Source organism: Manis javanica, chromosome 4, assembly GCF_040802235.1.
Source record: "Manis javanica isolate MJ-LG chromosome 4, MJ_LKY, whole genome shotgun sequence".
NCBI classification, from domain to species: domain Eukaryota; kingdom Metazoa; phylum Chordata; class Mammalia; order Pholidota; family Manidae; genus Manis; species Manis javanica.
Window position 1 is genome coordinate 24,041,541 of NC_133159.1, and position 23,378 is coordinate 24,064,918.

The 23,378-nt window shown below is 39.5% G+C and overlaps 1 protein-coding gene across 1 annotated transcript in view; it reads left to right on the plus strand.

The window, feature by feature from the left end:
• The first annotated feature begins 2,995 nt into the window (after window positions 1–2,995).
• The window catches only part of KPNA6 (karyopherin subunit alpha 6), a 56,330-nt gene continuing 35,947 nt past the window's right edge, over window positions 2,996–23,378 (plus strand). The window contains exon 1 of the mRNA XM_017676735.3: window positions 2,996–3,247. Within this exon, the coding sequence (XP_017532224.1) occupies window positions 3,244–3,247 (4 nt within the window). The 5' untranslated portion in view covers window positions 2,996–3,243. The remainder of the gene's footprint in view (window positions 3,248–23,378) is intronic.

Below are 23,378 nucleotides of genomic sequence, written 5' to 3' on the forward strand. Positions count from 1 at the left end.
AGTGTCCTGATTCTCAGCATGCAGTCACTGAGACCCTGCCCTGTGCTTTAGTTGCTGTGGTAGTAAGGATGCCAAGACCCAGAAACAAGGTCATATTACACTGGCTTGGGTATAACAGTTGCAAGATACAAAGTAGCACAACGGGGAGAATGTTTAATGCTCTCTGGACTTCTTGAAGTAGGGGATCACGAGCTGTATCAGCCACTTGATAGGTGAACAGGAAAGCACTTTAAGGAGAGAAAAGGGCACATAAAATAGAGATTTGGAACATCCTGGTATATTTGGGAAGAGTAAGGATGTGATTCCTAGAGCAGAAAGGATAAGGTTGGGATGGGGTAGAGCTGGAAAGGCCTGCAGGGTCAGGATAGGGGAGGAAAAGGGTTCTAGGCTAGGGAGAGCATGAGGGCAAGACCAAGTGCTGAATTGGAAACAGCTGCTTGGAGGGCTACCTGGCTCCTATGGGACATAGGATGGGGTGCTCAGCGGCTGGCTGGAAGGAGAGAGAGAGAGACATAGCCATTCATCTAGTCTGCCTGTGTTCCCTGAGCTCTTGGCCACAGGATATGCAGATGAGTCCATGGTGGTATATTGGAGACACACTGCAACTCATGTTTTTGGTGTCTACTGAGGCAACTTTGTGCTAGGACAAATGCTGAAGATACTATTCCTTCCATAGAAAAGAGAGAGACCTTATGATCAAATTAGGTTGCTAAGTACTGAGAAACATGCGTGTCTAGGGCATTGGGGAACAAAGAGGTCAGATATCTTGACCGGAAAGAGGCTTTTTCTCAAGGAAATGAGTTGAACTGGGTGTTGAAAGTGAGTAGTTACGCCATGGTCAAAGGGGAAAGGAGGCATGTTCCAAGTAGAGGAAATGGCATATGCCAAGGCCCAAAAGAAGATAGCGCAGTTGGGGAAAAGTAGTTCCCCCCAAATATAGATGAACCCTTTGTCACCTGGTGGGGAGGTGCCCGAGAAGCTAGTAAGGACCAGCCTGTCTGTCAGATGGAAATGTTTGGGCATCACCTAACGTCAGACAGACAGTTACAAAGCAGAGGAGTGACATGAGAAGATCTCTGCTTTTAAGAAGATGGTACAAGTGGGAAAACCCAGAAGCAGGAGACCAGTGATGAGGCAGGCAAAATAAACTAGAAGAGAATTAAGACATCTGACTGAGCAGTAGCAGTTGGAAAAGAAAGATTGGGCTCTCCTCACCATGAGTTCTAGAACTGGCTTTTTGAGTTGTTTCCCTTAACGAGTGGGCCAGACACACCACTAGAGTGGACGTGTGACATTTGTTGTGACAGGACCTGGAAGCCCAGATCCCTCATTCTGCTTCCAGACAGCTCCCTCCTGTGACCAGGGACTTGAAGACAGCCTTCCTTTGTGTGTGGAGATGGGGACCTGGAGGACTGCCATGTCATTATGCAAAAAGGGAGGCTTAATGTGCACCAACCATAAATTCCATGATTCAAAAGGCATATGAACACTCAAAGCCTCATTTCCTCATCTCTAAAAAGGAAGAATCATATCCCTTGCTTAGTGTAACCCACAAGCCTATTCATTCGTTTGTTTATTCATTCCAACAATTGTTTATGGAGCACATACCATGTGCCAGATACTGTTCTAGGTGCTGAAGATGTAATGAACAACACAAAACCATCCCTTGTCCTCAAAGAGCTTGCTGTGAGAATAAGTGAAATAGACATTGGCCAACTAAATAAGAAAAAACCAGTCTCTATTTTTCTACTTACCACCTAGTAAAATTGTAATCGGTTTTACTCTTGACTTCATTTCCTTATCTCTGTCTATTTGAGCAAGTCACTTTCCCTCTCCTGATGATTCCCTATTCATATCTAGCTCAGGGTCTATGACTGGATTTAGTTATGAAAGTAAGGAATACCTTTTTGGGAGAAAAAGTTTCTAGGGTAGGACATCTCACTATAAAGAGGAAATAGCAGAAAAAGATGGGAATTCCTAAGAGCATGTAACTTTCTTTTTTTATTTTTATTTTTTATTAAGTTATTATTGATATACACTCTTATGAAGGTTTCACATGAAAAAACAATGTGGTTACTACATTTACCCATATGTCACTGTCCATCAGTGTAGTAAGATGCCACAGATTCACTATTTCCCTACTCTGTGCTACACTGTTTTCCCCATGACCCCCCACACCATGTGTACTAAACATAATACCCCTCAATTCCTTCTCCCTCCCTCCCCACCTGCCCTCCCACACCCCTCCCCTTTGGTAACCACTAGTCCCTTCTTGGAGTCTGTGAGTCTGCTGCCATTTTGTTCCTTCAGTTTTGCTTCATTGTTATACTCCACAAATGAGGGAAATCATTTGGTACTTGTCTTTCTCCGCTTGGCTATTTCACTGAGCATAATATCCTCCAGCTCCATCCATGTCGTTGCAAATGGTAGGATTTGTTTCTTTCTTATGACTGAATAGTATTCCATTGTGTATATGTACCACATCTTCTTTATCCATTCATCTACTGATTGACTCTTAGGTTGCTTCCATACCTTGGCTATTGTAAAAAGTGCTGCGATAAACATAGGGGTGCATATGTCTTTTTGAATCTGAGAAGTTATATTCTTTGGGTATATTCCAAGGAGTGGGATTCCTGGGTCAAATGGTATTCCTATTTTAGTTTTTTTGAGGAACCTCCATATTGCTTTCCACAATGGTTGAACTAGCTTACATTCCCACCAGCAGTGTAGGAGGGTTCCCCTTTCTCCACATCCTCACCAGCATTTGTTGTTCAGTCTTTTCCATGCTGACCATCCTTACTGGTGTGAGGTGATGTCTCACTGTGGTTTTAATTTGCATTTCCCTGATAATTAGTGATGTGGAGTATCTTTTCATGTGTCTGTTGGCCATCTGAATTTCTTCTTTGGAGAACAGTCTCTTCATATCCTCGGCCCATTTGTTAATCGGGTTATTTGTTTTTTTGGGTGTGAGCACGTAACTTTCTTAGGAGGTATCTCCTCCAGTCTCTCTTTACCCACTTCTTTTATACTCCATCCTTATTCCTTCCCTCCACCTTTAGTAGTTGCGGTCTCTTTAAGTGCGCCCCTCAGTGTAAACTAGGCTGTAGGACTGAGAGCGCGTTTCTTGCCGGAGTTGACGGTTAAGTTGTTTGTCCGTGTCGGCTTGCCGTCCTGCGGACCCGCCATATTGTCTGCTGAGGCTGTCGCTGCTGCCGCCGCCAAGTAGGAGCGAGCGGAGCCGCGATGGGTGAGTAAGGAAACCAAGCCTTTGGGGACTCGAGCTGAGGCAGTCTCGGGGCATGGGGTCTGTGGAGAGCCTGTCTCCGGTCTGCAGAGGATGTCGGTGGCCCCTCCTAGTAGGGGAGTAGGTCTGAGGAGGGGAGCCAGGCCGGGAGTGCCCCTCAGGCCAGTTTGGGGCCGGACTGGGGCCCACGCGGGGAGCAGTCCAATGTGCTGGTTTCGGGAGCACCTTGCCACACCTGGAGCCCCACGTGGTGGCCCTGGGCTGGAGCCCACGCGTCCCCGGGGGCCAGAGAGGGGCCGAGCCTCCGGCCTGCGCCGAAACGGAGCCGGGGGCCGGGCTGAGGGAGGCAGGCCCGGACGGCGGTAAGGGAGCCCTCTCGAGGCGTGTGTTCGACGCGCGTCGTGACTGGATTCAGTGGCACCCCTGAACTCGGGAAAATACTGCCCACGTCGCGAGTGGAGCCCTCTGGTGAGGGGACGCCGCCCGACCCAGCCCCTGGCCCGTAACCAGGGGCAGCCGTGCCGGACGCGGCCTGGGCCGCTGAAGGCCGGGAACTTCCCACGCCCAGCCCGAAGTGGGGTGGTTCTCTCGGGCTCAGGTGACAGCCTTGGTAGCGGTAAGAATACGTAGGGTATATTTTTAGGGTGAGGACTTTGGGTTTCTGAGCCCGGCTCTGGTTAAGAGAAAAGGAGCGACCTGTTGCTCCTTCTGAAGGGACTCTGGCAGGCAAGGCCTGTGCTCAGAAAGAAAACGGTGACGAAGTCTTTGGTTTTGGGGACAAAAACATCAGTGGTATTTTCTCTCCAGCATTATAACTTTACTAAGCGCTTCCTACGTGCAGGCATTGCTGTCATTGCTTACATGTCACCTTTTAGCCGATATGCACAACATAAATGAAATAGACACTTCTGTTAGCCTTATTTTACAGATAAGGAAACCGAAGCTTAGAGAGGTAAAGTAACTTACCCAAGGTCACACAGTTAATGGCTAAATCGGGGTGATCTCTCCAGAGCCCTAGTTTACAGTTGCTGTTCTATCTATATGGCCTGGCCCTCTAGTGGTTGGGCTGGAAAACGGGGGAAAAAAGCTTTTAACTCTCAAGTTTGTTTTTTTCTTTTTTGGTCGGGGGTGCCCACTCTGAAACTTTTAGTCTGAACAAAACTGAAAAACACCAAAGTGAATTGCTAACCCCAGTTAATATGTGTGTTGGGGGAGGGGGGCCTTAATGAGATTCTGGGGGCCTTAATGAGATTCTGGAATTGAGTTTTGTTAAGTTCTCTGATCCTGAGGAACCAAATTATTCCCTTGACCTACAAGGCAGTGACTTTGGAATCAGGGTATTATAATCCTGCCTGCTACTTCCTAGCTCTCATCTAGAGAAGTCACTTAAATATCAAATGCAGTAATGCCTATGGAAAGCATCTAGCAGTTCACAATAAATGTTATTTTCTTTCCTTTCTGAGCCTTCCTTTCCTCATCTCTAGAAAAGAGAAGGTGTGATCACCAAGGTTTGGAGGACTAAATAAGATAACAGTGTTTTGACCTAAAAGGGCTCTATAAGTATCTGGATAGATTTTTTTTCCACCTTCAGTAATATCGGTTCCTTTCCCTTAAGCACTCTGACTTACAGAATCCTCCATTAAGATTGATATACCTGTCTTTGTAACTGCAGTTTTATGTATCAACAAAAAATTTTAGGGACTTCTTTGTTACAGGTTTTGTATTGGCTTTCAATTTCAGGAACACTATGCCTCAAAGGAAAGGAGCTAATGTTTAGTTTATTAAGCTCGAAGCTGAAATAAATTTGGTAGCAGTTCACTGAATTTTTACAGATTGGAAAGCTATCTTAGAGAAGATAACAAAGCTAGTGAGCAGTAAAGCCAGAGTGAGATTCTTACCCATTTTGCTGCACATAATCCTCTTAGAAGACAAAAGGTATGAAGTAAAGTTAGTCCTTTTCTGGTAGACTTTGGAATGAAAGTTCTTCAATGGAGCAACAAAACCTGAGCAGGGTCCTGAAGGATTTTTAGTCCAGAGTCCAGCAACCTTCCCTTTTCTCTCCAGCCCCAGTTTAGGTACCTCTCCCCTGTCAACACCTTTTTCTTCTGAACATCTAGCTATTGGTGGTTTTCTGATTTTTTTTCCATTTATTTGTTCTTTATACCATGTTAGTGAAACTAGCATAGGCTATGTTTAATCCTAACATGGATTCTGAGGTTATTCCCATTTATAAAAGTATAAACTGAGGCTCTGAAAATAGGTGACTAGGACAAGGCTGGTGATCTAGGTCCTTTGGGTGCTGGGGGACACCAAACACAGTCTGTACCACACCTCCATGAATCTAGATCCTGCTGTATTTCACTATCACTCAGGTGTACTCTCCTATATCTTATACTGTTTCTCCTGTGCCAAAATTCAGTAGCCGTAACAGGCCTTTGTAGTGATTTCACTGCTGTTAGGAGCCCTGCCATGGCGGTGCTTGCCACTGTAAGTTTCCTGTTCTGATTCTCCCTGTCAGAGACTGTAGCCTCTCAAGATAAGTCTTGGCGGATGCTGGTTGTTTCATCACCTTCCTGCCACCTTGCTAACCAGGAATCTGGTAGCCCCTTTCCAGCCCCAGGGAGTAGGTCTTGATTAATATAAACTCTAAACCCATCATTGTAATTCATTCTCCCTAGGCTGTGATTGATTTAGGCATGGGCATGTCATGCAGTTCTGGCTAGTTATACATGAAGGGAATCCGGAGGACTTATGGAAAAGTCTTACTTAAAAGAGATTTGCTAGGTTTTATTTTGTTATTTTTTTGCCAGCTTATATTTTAACCCAGGTATCGCCAAAGCACGAGACTTCAAAGAAATAGAGATGGGAAAGCTGTGTCAGCACTTATATAGAATTTGTAATGTGCTAGGCACTAAGTACTGTAATATTAACTAATTCTCAGATTCTCTTATTCTAGATGAGGAAACAAGCACAGAGAGAAATTCAGTAATTTATGAAAGGTCAGAGTATATAAATAGAGGAACCACTTAGTATATATAATTCTAACCAAAATATGGGCTATTAAGGGCTATATTCTGGCTCTGGGAAGGAAAGAGCCCTTTTCTGACTCCAAAATTGCCATTAGCTATGCTGGGCAAAATTTATGAATAACAGCAGGTAGTTCTAAGGGTTAGGGTAGAGAAGATGGAAGGAATCTGATCTCTTCGTTATGTTTTTGAGCCACGGAATTAGCGAACTTTGAAACTGTCCTGGCTGTGGGTTTAACTAGGATACTGAAAGTCACTTCTAGTTTGCTTTTGGCTGCACCCAACAAAACCTTTCCAACTGATAACGATTCCAGATGAGGAAGTAGTTTAGCCCATCTCCTCTTTTAGTTTCCCTCCAGCCTTGCCCATCCACCCCTTAGTTCCTACCTAACAGCTACTTGCAGAAAAGGCACTAAACCATCAATCACCATCTAAGTGTACAACAAGCATCAAACTCACTCCCTCTTCCTGCCTGCTTTTCCTGCATTTTTATTAACGGTGGAAACATTGGCCCAGACACTATGGCATAAGATAAGAAACCTTACCCTTTGTTTTCTTGGTCTTTTCTTCCCTTTCTGTATTTGCAGTTGTTGGATATTTGTGTGGTCCTGTTATCAAGGTCTTGCCTAAATTGCTTTGTGTAGAATATTGATTCTATGGTCTTTAAACTTGCTGGCTCTCAGGCTTATCAAAATGAAAATATGGATAATACTGTGTATCAATGTTGTTAAAATGTAAGATTCCATGAAGTACTAGATATCAAGAATATTGTAAACTGTAAGGGTGTTGCTACTTCAGAAGCCCTCCAAATCTCTTCTGCAGCCTTCCCAACCACTACCAGTTCTGTTGTAACAATGTTGTTAAGACACTCATCTATCCAATCTTGTTGCTAATGTTCAGTTTAGAAACCTTTACAGACTTTTTATTGTCTACAGGATAAAATCACAACCCATAGGATATGGTATTCAAGGCCTTCCTATTTACTTTACTAATCTTACTCCATTTAACATTTATCCATACGTCCTGCTTTCCACTCAGACTACCTCCTTTGTACTTCAGCATTCCTGGCAAAGAAAGTGACAAAGCAATCCCTTACCCACTCATATTTTCCTGAGGAATTCTTACCTATTTTCAATGTCTAGTTTAAATGTTAACCTCCTTCATGAACCTTTCCCACATACTTTATGCCTTCCAAACTAGACGTGAGCTCTCCTGAATTCCATAGCACTTTGTTCTTGCCTTTCATGGAGCTCTTTTCGTGTTGTTTTTTGTGTTATAATTATTTCATTCTGTAATAGAATTTGTTCTTTGATCAGTACTTAATCTCCAGAGCCTCGTTTTCTTCATCTGTAAAATAGGGATAACAGTATCTACCTCATAGGAATGTAAGGGGGATTAAATGAGTTAATACATGTAAAGCGTTTTAGCCTGGTGTTTAGCACATAATAAGTACTCAGTAATAACTAACTGCTGTTGGTCACTTAGTGAACAGATAAAGGACTTACTATGTGTCAGGCCCTATACTAAATATTAAAGATGAATCTGTTTGTCTTTGAAGAGGGCATGATGTATTATGGGTACTTGTCAAAGTCATGTAACTTTTTAGGGGCCAGGCAGCAGCAGTTACTCAGTAATTTCAGCAAATGTTTATTCAATGCCATCTGTGTAGCAGGGACTGTTCTGGCTGCTCTGGAAATACAGTGGTGAACAAAACAGACAAAAATCTGTCTTCTGGTGAAATCCCAGAGTTTAAATTCTAAGGGTAATTGAATGAAATCAACCAAAGGAGATTGGCAGGCCAACTACATAGTCCCATGAAGTCTACTGAGCTCCAGCCAGTTGTTGCCATGGAGGAACTTAGGTCTGCTGCTCCCTTATAACACAGTTTCCTGTCCTTTTCCACACTCCTTCCTCCTTCAGGTTGGAAATCCAGATTTTCATATGGTATCAGTGGATTAAACATCTGTAGATGTTACAAGTTAACTTCTAAAATCTAAAAAAAATTAAGCTAACCAAGGATAGGATATTTGAGGCCAAATATAGCCCCAAAACTGCCTGTCTTATTTACAAATTTTGACTGAATTAACATTTTATGTATTTTATAAAATATTTCTTTAAAAATCCATATCTTATCAAATTCTATGTATTTAAAAAACAAAAGACACTTTTACATGTCTTGCTGATCATAAAAGCATATATTTAGTAGGTATTTTTAAGCATAATATACATTTGGAGTAAGGTGCACGAGAGATTTTAAGTCCATATTTTAAAGTCACCTGGAGAATTTTTAACTTTGGCTATATTATTTTATTGTGGTGTGGCAGATGAAATTCTGCCACTAAGAAGCTCATACTTCCAGAGACATTAGCTCTGCTGTTTATTTGTTCCATTTGTGCTTGCATTATTATTATCGTCCATTCATTTTTTTGCTAGGACTCTAAACCATTTATCCATTTTATGAATGTTAACTTAGTTAAAACCAGGTAACTTGTAAATCCACTTAACTAGGCATATAAATTACAGTGTATTAAATGTGAGTAAACTAGTATCCTCAGCTGCTTAGTATAATTCATAGTCTTCCTTCCTTCAGGAAAATTTAGTCATCTGACCTACAGATAAAAGTTGACAGTATTAATAGGCTTATTATATATAAACATACATGCACACACACATGCACACACACACATCTATAATAAAGGTGAACCTTACTAATGTATATTAGTATATATTATATAAATATATTTGCATATATGTATTAGTAAAAATATATGTATATACCATGTTCCAGTTGATCTGTGTTCCATGCTTTGGAGACCAGTATAAAATGATAAATATTTTAATGAGGCAGTCCAAAGTTTTGCTCTGGATGCATATAGTAACAGGGTCCACCCCAGCTTAGGAGAATTAGGGAAGGCCCTTAAACTAAGTGAGATCTAACCTATGGATAGGAGTTGTTAGTAGGAGGGTGGAAATGATTATTGTAGAAGCAAAATATTGATAGGCTAGATGTATTGGTAGCATTGGACTTTATCCTAAAGACTGTGAAATGCCATTGAAGGGTTTTAATCTCAAAAGTGACATCAAATTTATTTATTTATATTGATTGGATTGCTTTGGGGAGAACGAATTAGACTGCAGTAAGATTCCAACTGGGAGTTTAAGTAGTTCTTAAGTAGTATAGTAATCTTATCAAGAGATGATGATGGAAATTGAGGTGGTAATAGTAAGGAATAAGAGAATTAGGAACTGCAGGACTTGGTTCCTCATTTCATCTAGAAGCTGAAGGGAGGGAACAGAATTAAGCATTAGTCTCAGACATCTTGCCTTGAGCATCAGAGTGGATAATGATGCAATTAACTGAGATGAGTTTGAATTTGGACATTTTGAGGTGTCTCTGTGACCGCCAAGGGAAGGTGTCCAAAAAGCAATTGTTTATAGAAGTCTGGAGCTCAGGAGTGTGGTCTGGGAATGGAGATAGTAGTTTGGGCTTCTATTTCTCTCTTATACACACATGGTAAATAAAACCATGGGAATCACTGATGACACCCACAAAAAATGTGTCTCATGGGAGGTGGGCTGAGAAAGAACCCAAGGCACATTATACTTAAATATGCAGGAAGAAGAGGATGAGCAGCCAGAATTGGAATAAAAAAACAAAGTGACCAGCTAATGTCTCAAAAACCAAGGAAAAAGAGGATTTCAAGAAAGAAATGGTTGTCAGGATTAAGTGCTGACAAGAGGACCAACTAAATAAGGACTGAAAAGGTCTGTTGAGTTTAGCATCATGCACTTGATCAATGGCTTTTACAAAAACAATTTTGATGGCATGGAAGTAAATTGGAGTGAGCTAAGAAGTGAAAGAGGAGAGGCAAACCCTTATAAGAAATTTGGAATAAAGACAGAAGCAACAGGTTAATGAGGCTCTTAGAAAGTCTGGGCTAGAGATTGTGAAGCCCTGAGTTAGGGCAGTGGCACTAGGAATGGAGAAAAAGAGACAGTCCAGAAATAATTAGGAAATAAAGCCATCCTTTCCTAGTGATTGGATGTGGGAATAAGGGAAAAGAAGTTGTCAGGGGTAACTCCTTTCAAGTTTTTGGCTTGAAAACCTGAGAAAATACTGGGTACAGATCCCTAATCCCTTATATCGACATTGTTTTTCATCCTTTTCTTTCATTATCATCCTTCTAAGGGCTCCTTCTTAGACATTTTTTTTCCTTAATGCATCCCTTCCTTGAAATTTTAATACACAGCTAATACTCTAGATCTGATAAGTATATATGATAAATATATCTGTGCTTTATACATAAAGAATAAGCATAAAACTTTTTATTCAATGCAAGATTAAGAATGACTAAAATTTCCAGGTTAAAAGTTGATCTAAAAGGCTATTTGTATTTAACTAAGTTTCATAACTGTATTTGCTGAGTAACTTCTAATTTAACTTACATAAGTTGTATCAAATTGCATAAGCAAATTAGCATTTATACATAGAGAATGTAATTAAATTTTTTTAATCATTCAAAGCTGTTCATTTTCCAGCAAAAGCAAAATAATAGAAAAAAGTCCATTCCTTAAAATTATTTTTAGTGAACTTCTTAACTTTGGCTTGATACAAGAAAACAACTTACTGCTAGATAACTCATTTAGATATTGCTGATCTTTTCTTTTCAGCACTTGGCATAAATAATCATGACAAATTTTAATTTATAGAATTAAATTGTAAATTATAAACTTTTGATTCAATTACCAAATCCCATGTCACACACAGAAGCACTGAGGATCAAACATAAATAACATCCACAAGCGTTAAAAGGTATGCAGACACCTCTCATCATATGACTTCAAGATTCAGCCATCAGTCAAGAGGAAGTCCCCCAGTCATGGCCATTTATTTGCCATACTTTGTGGTACAGTTCTTGCATACTTTTTGTCTGCCTTCCATGAACTCAAGCGTCAATGCTGCTCAAGTAATATTCAAGAAAATCCAATGAGAGAACTTAAATACTGAGGAATAAGATTTTATTGATAAGATTGAGCTATGGAGGGTCACATAACCATTGAAACATCTAAATCTCCCCTTCTGCCCCCATGAACCAATTTCACCCTTTTGGGTATAATATTGCCCCCACTGAGAATGCACGTTTTTATAAGAAACAGTTTATACCAGATATTTCATAATCCTAATTGTTCAGTTTTTAGAAAGGCATTATAGTGCATATAACTAGGATAACACCTCCAGAAGGGTCTGGGATAGAGCCCTGTATAGTCAAATAATTAATATTTTGTAGTGAACTGAATATTAAGTGGAATATGTAAGGGCTATAAATAGTCTAATATTTTGTTCAGGTGTTGCTGCTAAATGTGTTTTGAGGCTATATTTACTAAAAACCTTCCTATTTTCAGATCTCTTTTAATTTTAGAATTTCAAGTAAGGAATTGTGGATCACGAATTAAGAGAAATGTGTAAGGAGCAGGTTTATGGAAAAAATGATGATGTTTAAATTTAGAAGAAAAAAACATTTTAGATGCTTATGGAATGAATGGAAAGAATCCCTTGGGTATTAGGTGTGGATTGCAGATGTAGATTAGGAAGTCAACAGCATTTATATCTTCCACAGAGGCAATAGTTGTCTAATGAGACATGATTGGGATTGCTCCTCTTGGGATACAGAAGCGAACAGGTTGTTTTTTTTAAATGCTGGCTCATTGGTTCTTACACCTTAGCTTTGGAGGGAATGATGATGGACTAGAAGAATGAAGATTAAGAGATAGGAGCTACAGTGTTAGGAGAAAAGAAAAGGAGAAATCACCTCTTAATAGAGAATAAGAAAATACAGCTGTCCTCTTTAACCCTGCTTTCTTGGAAATTGCTCTCATGAAGAATTGAGGCCTTTTCAGAGAAAGACAAGTACCAGATGACTTCACTCATTTGTGGAGTATAAAAACAAAGCAAAACTACCCCAAATAGCCAAAGCAATCCTGAGAAGGAAGCATAAAGTCGGGGGGGATTATGCTCCCTGACTTCAAGCTCTACTACAAAGCCACAGTAATCAAGACAATTTGGTACTGGCACAAGGACAGACGCATAGACGAATGGAACAGACTAGAGAGCCCTGATATAAACCCAAGCATATATGGTCAATTAATATACGATAAAGGAGCAACAGACATACAATGGGGAAATGACAGCCTTTTCAACAACTGGTGTTGGCAAAACTGGACAGCTACATGCAAGAGAATGAAATTGGATTATTGTCTAACACCCCACACAAAAGTAAACTCAAAATGGATCAAAGACCTGAATTAAGTCATGAAACCATAAAAGTCTTAGAAGAAAACATAGGCAAAAATCTCTTGAATATAAACATGAGCAACATTTTCCTGAACACATCTCCTTGGGAAAGGAAAACAAAATTAAAAATGAACAAATGGGACTACATCAAACTAAAAGCTTCTGTACAGCAAAGGACACCATTAGCAGAACAAAAAGGCATCCTACAGTATGGGAGAATATAGTTATAAATGACATCCGACAAGGGGTTAACATCCAAAATATATAAAGAACTCACATGCCTCAACACCCAAAAAGCAAATAACTCTATTAAAAAATGGGCAGAGGATATGAACAGACTCTTCTCCAAAGAAGAAATTCAGATAGCCAACAGGCACATGAAAAGATGCTCCACATCGCTAATTATCAGGGAAATGCAAATTAAAACCACAATGAGATATCACCTCACACCAGTTCGGATGGCCAACATAGGAAAGTGTAGGAACAACAAATGCTGGCGAGGATGCAGAGAAAGCGAAACCCTCCTACACTGCTGGTGGGAATGTAAACTAGTTCAACCATTGTAGAGGTTCCTCAGAAAACAAAAAATGAAAATACCATTTGATCTGGGAATTCCATTCCTAGGAATTTATCCAAAGAAAACAACTTAGATTCAAAAAGACATATGCACCCCTATGTTTATCACAGCACTATTTACAGTAGCCAAGATATGGAAGCAACCTAAGTGTCCATCAGTAGAGGAATGGATAAAGAAGAAGTAGTACATATACACAATAGAATACTATTCAGCCATAAGAAAGAAACAAATCCTACCATTTGCAACAACATAGATGGAACTAGAGGATATTATGCCCAGTGAAGTAAGTCAGGCAGAGAAAGACAAATACCAAATGATTTCCCTCATTTGTGGAGTATAACAATGAAGCAAAATTGAAGGAACAAAACAGCAGCAGACTCACAGACTCCAAGAAGGGACTAGTGTTTGTTTACCAAAGGGAAGGGATATGGGAGGGCAGGTGGGGAGGGAGGGAGAAGGGGATTGTGGAGTATCATGATTGGTGCACATGGTGTGTGGGGGGTCACAGGGAAGATAGTGTAGCTCAGAGAAGACAAATAGGGACTCTGTGGCATCTTACTACACTGATGGACAGTGACTGCAGTGGGGTATGGGAGGGACTCGATAATAAGGGTGAATATAATAACCACATTGTTTTTCTTGTGAAACCTTCATAAGAGTATATTTTAATGATACCTTAATTTAAAAAAAAGCAAAACTGGAGGAACAAAATAGCTGTAGACTCATAGACACTGAGAAGGGACTAGGGACTAGTGGTTACCGAAGGGGAGGGGTTGGGGAGGGAGGGAGAAGGGGATTAAGGGGCACTATAAATTGCAATCACAGTATAGGTAGGTCATGGGGAAGGCAGTACAACATGGAGAAGAAAAGTAATAACTCTACAGCATCTTACTATGCTAATAGACAGTGACTGCAATGGGGGGGTGAGGTGAGTACTTGCTAATATGGGTGAATGTTGAAACCACAATGTTGTTCATGTGAAACCTTCATAAGATTGTATGTCAGTGATAGTTCAATAAAAATTAAAAGAATTGCCTTTCAGATTAGGAGCTGAGGAAAAAAAAATACCATTGATTCAGTATGTAGGACCTAGACACTTTCACATCACCTCATCAATCCTACAGGGCTGTAAAGTATATTATCCTCATTTTATAGATAATGGAAGTAAAGACTCAAAAACAGTGGGTAATTTGCCAATGGTTAAGCAGTTGAGGTTAGAACGCAGCTCCCCTGACTCCCAATCTGTCCTCTTTCCCAGTACATATTGGAAGGAGGTGATAGTGTTTGAGGGGCAACATTGGATTTCTGTCTTCTGAGGGCAAGGAGAATTCTCTTTGTGTGGCCTCTCAGTCTGGCTTTTCTCCGCAATATTATCCTGATCCATTTGTATATGGGACCTCAGAAGATTGCTTCCCCGCTCTAGCTCCTTTTTGGATTAATATATATATACAGGTTAGGGAAATCCATGCTTTATTTGTCAGAAGGGCTGTTAGAAAAGCCTTTTTTCTTACTGAAAGTTAAAACGAAGAACTGATCAGAGATTTGTGTAATTGAGACTGCAGACAATGCAGAACCCTCCTTGTTCAGAGACTGGGGATAGAGGGTCATAGTGCTACAGAATAAAGGCCAGATGGCCAGCAGTTCATGGTTATATCTCAGAAAGGTTTTGCTGTGTGGACCTTTGTTTTTGTACTTCTCAAACCAAATTGGTCTTGTTCCTCAAACCAACCTTAGGCTCTCTGATCTCCTAATGTTTGCTCCTGGTAAACTGCTCTCCCTCTGCACCACTATTGCTTCAGGAATATTAACCACTTTAGAAGTTATCACTCAGTGAAGATAATTCTCACTCCCACCCTCTAAATTCATTGCTCACAGTTTTATATTGCTGATGCTATGAGACTAAACTAGGCTGTAAAGCTTCCTGAAGACAGAACCCTTTACAGAGTACCCCACACACATACTTTTTTTAATGAATAATAAAATAAATCACTTGTCTTTTTGAGTCAGTTTGGAGATAACCATCTGGATTGTGTAGTTGACCCTTGAAACAATGTGGGAGCTGGGGTTCCCCCCTCCGTGCAGTTGAAAATCCATGTATGACTTGACTCCCCAAAGATTTAGCTGCTAGTAGCCTACTGTTGACCAAAAGAAAGCCTTACCAATAACAAACAGTTGGTCAACACATATTTTGTATGTTCTGTGCATTATATACTGTATTCTTATGATAAAGGAAGGTAAATAAAACATTTTTTCAAATTGCAAATCTCCAAAAAAATTTTCCAGTACATTTATTGAAAAACATTCACATATAAGTGGACCCATGCAGCTCAAACCCATGTTGTTGAAGGGTCAATTATAGAATATGAAATATATACAATGTAAATAAGATATGTGCGTTTTAGAAATATACATATGTATTTTTTGATTCCTTAAACACTGTGAGTGCTTAGGAAATATTCAGAGAATATTTTGGGGTTGGCTTAAACAGAATTTGAGCTCTTTGGTTTCCCTGCTTCAATTCCTTTTTAGTTCCTTGTAGCACCTAGTAGTAAGTGGCACTGGGTTGTTCCAAGAATGTGAAAGCTGCCAGATTCTGCACAGTTTACAAGGGATAGTAGGAAATTTTCTTTTGGAGAGATTGTTTGGACTGTAGCTATCCTAGTCCTCTCCTTTGTCCCTCCCCCCCTCTACTTCACATCCCTAGGTCTGAGCATTGCATTTACATGTAGACTCAAGGGCCAAAGGACTAGTAAATCCTAGGAGAGAATTAGGATTAGAGAACTAGAGAACTGGGACTCGCAAGTATCTGATTCAGTACCTCAGTGGGCCATAGTTCATTTAGACCTTGAACTTTGAACATATGTGCACAGAAGATAGTTTACCTCACATGGTCTTTTAGCAAAACAGCCTAGTTTATAGATTCAGCTTTGTTTCTTAGAGCACTCACTGTTCAGCTCAGCCCAGTCCTGTGAGGATATGCTAGAATATGAGCAGTTTATTATTTAGCCCATTGTAGACTGACCCAGTTGTCCATAGAGGAAGTCTCTCCTATTGTCTTGGTGACTAGCAGTTCTGATAGGCTTGCAGGTAACACCCTGAGAGCCCCTTGCTGTCAGACCTGTTTCATACTGTTTTCTTGTTTGCTGTTTTTATTGGTTATGAACCTCTGAGAGAAATTCTGGTAGTTAGAAAAACTATTACTAAACCTAATCCTAAATTACCATCACAGCATTTTACTAGTTGCAAAGTACTTTCATGCATATTCTCATTTGCTCTTCACTGAAACTCTGAAGTACACAAGTAAGGGTAGGAAAATTGAGATACAGTTGAGTGACACTCAAGGTTGTACACTTACTGAGTAGCAAGACCAGAAATCAGATCTTCTGGTTTTGTAGCTTCTTCACCAATACCACACTGTTCCAGTGTGCCTGACAGTGGTGCACAGCTGCCTTCTTTCAGCCTACGTATTTGTAATACAAACCCTTGAAGATACTCTGTCCATTCACATGTGAGCTATTTAAAAAGATTTTCAAACCCTACACTAGACTCAAATGGCATTTATCTCAGCTCATCTTATTCATCCCTCAGTAAGCACTAGTTAGCAAATCCAGTGGGTTTCACGTGGACCAAACACCCCCTTTTCCTCACACTTTGTTAACTCTTTACTTCCCTGATTAAGAGCCCTCTCTCAATATCCCCATTCCTTCATCCTCTTTTAAATTACTCAGTTATCTCTATACAAACTGGAGTTTAGTTTACTTTTCCCTACTGCAATAGTATATTACAGATTAAAATCTGTTCTTACCAGTTTAACTAGCATCCAGTTTACTGATATATTACACCAAATTGGTTCTACTGACAACCTCCAGTGACACTATTTTAGTTCGTAACTCATCACCTCTCACTTCAAGAACACTGAAAGCAAGAGGTTACAGCACAGTGAGCAGCACACATATGTTCTTAAATATTCCGCTGAACATTTTAAACTTCAGTTTTCCAAATGATCTGAAGTGGTTTACAACAAAATTCAACAAAAAAAAAAACCAGTATAGAAAATGGGAAAAGATGAAAGCAGATAAACAGACCCAAAGAATCATCTAATTATTAAAGCTGTGAGTTGCATCTTTTACATGTCAGCTAGGAGGCAGCCCAAATAAAGCAATCTGGGTGAGTACAGACAGTTCTCATTGTTTTTTTTTAATTGAACTGTCACTGATACACAATCTTACGAAGGTTTCATATGAATGACATTGTTTCCAACATTCACCCATATTATCAAGTCCTCACTCCCTCACCCCACTGCAGTCACTGTCCAGCATAGTAAGATGCTATAGAGTCATTAATTGTCTTCTCCATTCTATACTGCCTTCTCTGTGACCTGCTTATATTGTGATTGTGAATTATAGTGCCCCTTAATCCCCTTCTCCCTCCCCACCCACCCTCCCCTTTTGTAATAACCACTAGTCCTTTCTCGGAGTCTGTGAGTCTGCTGCTCTTTTGTTCCTTCAGTTTTGCTTTGTTGTTATACTCCACAAATGAGTGAAATCATTTGGTACTTGTCTTTCTCCGCCTGGGTGATTTCACTGAGCATTTTACCCTCCAGCTCCATCCATGTTGTTGCAAATGGGAGGATTTATTTTCTTATGGCTGAATGATATTCCATTGTGTCTTCGTACCACATCTTCTTTTCTTTTATCCATTCATCTACTGATGGACACTTAAGGTGCTTCCATATCTTGGCTATTGTAAATAGTGAGGCACAGAAGTTTTAAATTTTGACTCATTGTGTTGTTGCTTGTGCTCCCACTGGTATCTAAGAAACTGCTGTCTAATCCAAGGCCATGAAGATACACTCCTATGTTTTCTTAAGAGTTTTATAGTTTTAGCTCTTTACATTTAAGTCTTTGATCCACTGAGTTAATTTTTGTATATGGTGTAAAGCAAGGATCCAATTTCATTCTTTTGCATATGGATAACCTGTTCTTCTCAGTCATTCTATATAGCAATTAGCATATTATGATAAACCAGTGAGCCACAAGTCCTTTCTTAATGAATTTACCTTTAATTGAGATGCTGTCAAAGTTAATTATTTTTATGATTAAATTAACCTATTAAAACGAACAAACTATTGCAGTACACAGTAAGTTCTTTTTCTGTGTCATGTTACTTAGTTCCATGTACTGCTTAGGGGACCTCCGTCAGGCACCAAAGCAGACAAGGATCATGATGCTTCTAAGAAAATCACACATCTGTGTCCTCACTGCTAGATATGAAGTAGTCTTCTCAAGTTCAGTCCTCAATGCATTCCAAAGACTCTAGCCACCAGGAACAGGTTAAACTACTAATCCAGACTAAAAGCCAAGGTAACCCTTTGGAAGACTTTTCGGATATCCCAATCTCTAACCTACAGAGAGGGCATTCCCAAGGAAAATTCAAATTTGACCGATGATAATTTAGTAATGATTTGCTTAACTTATAAATCTAAGCTCACATAGAAACCTCATTTTAGAGGTAGAGAAACTGAGGCATAACTTACAAAAGGAGCCGGCTAGTAGGTGGGAGAGTCTAATCCAGACTTTTCAGGCTAAAGCCAGTGCTCTCTCCATTTTATACATACAGTTGATCATCGGAACAATGTGGGGGTTAGGGACCCTGACCCCTTGTGCATTTGAAAATCTATGTATGACTTTTGACTTCCCAGAACTTAACTACTAAGAGCCTGCTGTTGACCAGAAGCCTTACCAATAACAGTCGATAAATACATATTGTGTTTAATGTATTATATACTGTATTGTCACACTAGAGAAAAGAAAATGTTTTCAAATTGTCACAGATATTCAAAAAATTTTCCAGTATAGCTATTGAAAAAATAATCTGCATATAGGTGGATCCATGCAGTTCGAACCAATGTCATTCAAGGGTCAAGTGTACCTAACATAACAGCATTACTAGCCACGAGGGGGGAATCTTGTTATCCCCTGGAAGGAGTATCAAGGTTCCTTCTTGGATTCTACCACCCTGACAATTGCCTGACTCAATCCCTCAAATGAGGTGTTGTCCAGTTCTTGCTAGGAGTAGGAATTTTTACCTTATGCTTACTGGCAAACATTTATTAAGCAACTATTATAGCTAGACCTTATATATGGGACGATGTAGGTGCTGAATAAATATTTGAACAATGACTCACTCAACAGGTATTTGTGTATCTGTGATATTATAGATGCTGGGGATACAACAAAGATCCCTGCCTTTGTAGAACTTCACACATCATATGGAGAACAGACACAGATTGTATTAGTGTAATGAAGGAAATAAAACAAGTGTCCTGACAAAAATAGAGTAGTTTACTTTAGGTTAGAATAACAAGAGAAGGACCTAGCAATTCTAATTGCTCAGGAAGAGTGTTGTGGGCAGAAAGAAAACAGGAAGTGTGAAGACTGAAACCAGAAACAGCTTGATGGCCATGAGATGAACATGTAGGCAGGGCCTTGAACTATGATGAGGATTTTATTCTGTGTGGGAGCTGTGCTATGCTCTGGTTTTATTGTGTGGTGATGAATTGGTGGGGGAAGGGAGGTTATTTTAGTAGCCAGGCAAGAAATGATAGTGACTTTAATGAGGTGAAGCTCAGGAATTGGGAGAGATGTAAATAAATTCAAGATATATTTTGAAGATAAAACTGGGACAAGATTGGGCAATAGATTAGGTGAAAGGTGAGAGAAGAAAAGGAATCATGGACAGCTTTTACATAAGTTTTATATTGAGTAACTTGTAAATGCTGTTGCTGGTGGTAGGGATAGGGGAATTAGAAGTTTAAATTAGTTTTGGGTATCAAACTGATGATTTCGATAAGTAGTTATCAAAAAGGGCTCAAGGGAAAAGGCTTCACAGGGGACATAAATTTGGGAGTTATCATGGGAATGGATGAAATCACCTGGGGAGGAACAGAAGCTAGAAACCAGTATGTAGATGAAGGGAGGAGATGCTATCAAGAAAGACTGAGAAGACTGGATGAGGTTGATGAGGTTGGGAATGAGGCCAGGAAAGTTGTTTCTGAGAGAAAGGATTAGTAACTACTACTGAGGGGTTATCAAGAGGACAGAAATTTCTATCCATTAGGTATGGCAATGTAGAGGTCATTGGTGACCTTGATAAACGCAGTGTCATTGGAGTAGAAGGAATGAAAGATTTGAAGAGTTAGAAGAGTGAATGGAGCACACACAAATTCAGCAATACTGGTAATGCGTATTTTTTTAAAAGGTCTTTTCATTATGCTTCATATCTTACACATAAAATACATAATATTCAAGAAACATGTAAACCATTAAATGAATGGAGACTTAGGGTATGTAGATGACTTTGAAGAAGAGAGATCTGGTTACTATCCTATCAAATTTAGTATCATTTGGGCAACCTGCCATTAAATGCCTCTTGATGTGATCTGTGGTGTAGTATGAAGCATATAGCATCACCTACATGTATTTTTACCAAAAAAATATTTTTAACCCAAATCTATTCTAGCCTCTAGACCTAACGTCCATTTTAAGGAAACACAGGCAATAGGGGGCATGAGTTCACAGCACAAAACCAGAATGTCAGGTCATTCATTAAGACAACTGACTTAATCTCTTCGGAAAATCACTCTCACAAGTAAAGAATTGGGAGAAAGAAGAACAGGAGCTTTGTAGATTAAAAGCTACCAAATGTTGGAATGATGTTGCTTAGAGATTGGATGCAAAGAGGAAGCCTTTGGATTTAGAATGTGTAGATACAAGTCCCAGCTTCACAATTTAATAACTGAATGATCTTGTGCAAGTCATGTTACCTGTTTCTTAATATTTAAATGAATATGCTACTAAGTGACTAATCTTTCTCATTTGTTGTTACAGGAGTCAGTTAGATCCTGTGTTTAAAAACAGAAACAGGGTGTTGGGATTTATTTGATTGCAGACATTCTTCATTTTACTGTGCTTCACTTTTTTGTGCTTCCCAGATACTGTGGGGTGGTTGTCATCGTCGTTTTACAAATTAATGGTTTGTGGCAACCCTCGATTAAGCAGGTCTGTCTGTTGGTGCCACTCTTTCAATAGCATTTATTCACTCCTTGTCTGCTTGTCACATTTTGGTAATTCTTAGAGTATTTCAAACTTTTGCATTATTATTATATACTTCTTATAGTCTGTGATCAGTGATTATGTATGACTGAGTCACTGAAAGCTCGGATGTTGATTAGCATTTTTTAGCAAGAAATGGTTTTTAATTAAGGTACATACATTTTTTTTCCAACATAATTCTGTTGCACACTTAATAGACTACAGTATCATGTAAACATAGCTTTTATATGAACCGGGAAACAAAAAAATTCATTTGACTTGCTTTATTGTGATACTCACTTTATTCCAGTGGTCTGGAATCAAACCCACAATATCTCCAAGCTATGCCTGTATTTAATTGTTGTCCTCAAACCAAGGGCTTAAAACAGTAATTTCACCCTAGCCCCTGTCAGATATTGTTTGGCTAGCGCAATGTTGTAAGAATTGAGTCTGAGTGCAGTCTCTGTTGTACTATTGTAATTGTCCCATTAAAAAATCATTACCCTCTTGGGTATTATGACTGGCACACGTGTGGGGGAGATAATGGGGAAGACAGTGTAGCAGAGAAGACAAGTAGTGACTCTGTGGCATCTTACTACACTGATGGACAGTGAGTGCAATGCGGTATGCGTGGGGACTCGATAATACGGGTGAATGTAGTAACCACATTGTTTTTTCATGTGAAACCTTCATAAGAGTGTATATCAATAATACCTTAATAAAAAAATCATTATCCTCTTTACCTTTTAAGCCATTTGAGTTTGTGGTTAACTGAAATTCTAGGGTGTGAACAGATTTGTTTCTTTATTGATGAAGCAGTCCCAATCCAGGATTCTGATAGATTTGCTGTTACCAATAGCTTCCCTTTTCAGGAAATGAAAACCTGGTATTTGGGACTGAACAGATCAGGACTGACTTATTAGCTTCCTGTCTTATCACTTAACCTCTGACTCTCATTTTTCTCATCTGTAAAATGTGTTTTCAAGATTGTTGTGCGGGGGAAAAAGAAAGGGGGCATTACGATTAGCATGTATAGTTGGGGGGGGCACGGGGAAGGCTGTGCAACACAGAGAAAATAAGTACTGATTTCACAGCATCTTACTATGCTGATGAACAGTGACTGTGAAGGGGTATGTGGGGGGGACTTGGTGAAGGGGGGAGCCTAGTAAACATAATGTTCTTCATGTAATTGTAGATTAATGATACCAAAAAAAAAAAGATCGTTGTGAAGATTAGAGATTGTATCTACAAAGAGTTTGGCACATTGTCAACCCTTACCAGTGTGCTAAGGCTATGGGCTCTGTATCCCAGTACACTCTTAAACTTCTTTCTTTTTAATTAACTGGCATGTGGCCATAGTGTTTTAACCCAGGAATCTTATGTTGATGCATATTTGTTAGAGAATTCCTAGTGAAAAGTCAGAGGAGACCAGCTGAAAAAAGCCATTTCAGTCTGGGAGGAATAGTATTTCTTACACTCTTGAAAGAAGAAGCCTTAAATTGGGAGATAATGTTTATCTCTTTTATTTGTCTTCCTCTTGCCATTAAATAACCTTTAATGTATCATGATAAATTATAAAGCTTTCTAAGTCTAGTGTATGCCCAACAGTCTGCCTGATTTAAAACTTTAGCTCATTCTCTGTGCTTGGGCAGCAACAATACATTTAGGAAGCCTCTTTCTGCAAAGAGGAACACCCACTCAGTTTAGCACCAGACAAGGAAAATAATCTGAAAAGACTGACTGCTTCATAGAGTTCCAGGGTCCATTTTTTTTTTTAAGATTGTCACATCATTACCTAGAAAATAAGGCTAGTCCCTTATTTCCTAAGTACAGTTGACCCTTGAACAACACAGGTTTGAACTGTGGGTCCACATATATGTGGATTTTCTCTCAATAAATACAGAAGGTTTTGGAGAGATTTTCAGTTTGAGAAGACATTTTCTTTTCTCTGTTGTTAAGAATACAGTATATAATATAAAATAAAATACATATTTTTTATGTGTTAATTGACTGTTTATGTTATCAATAAGGCTTATAGTCAGCAGTAGTCTATACATAGTTAAGATTTTGGAGAGTCAAAAGTGATGCCTGGATTTTCAACTGCACAGGAGTCAGCACCCCTAACCCTGCTGTTGTTCAATGGCCA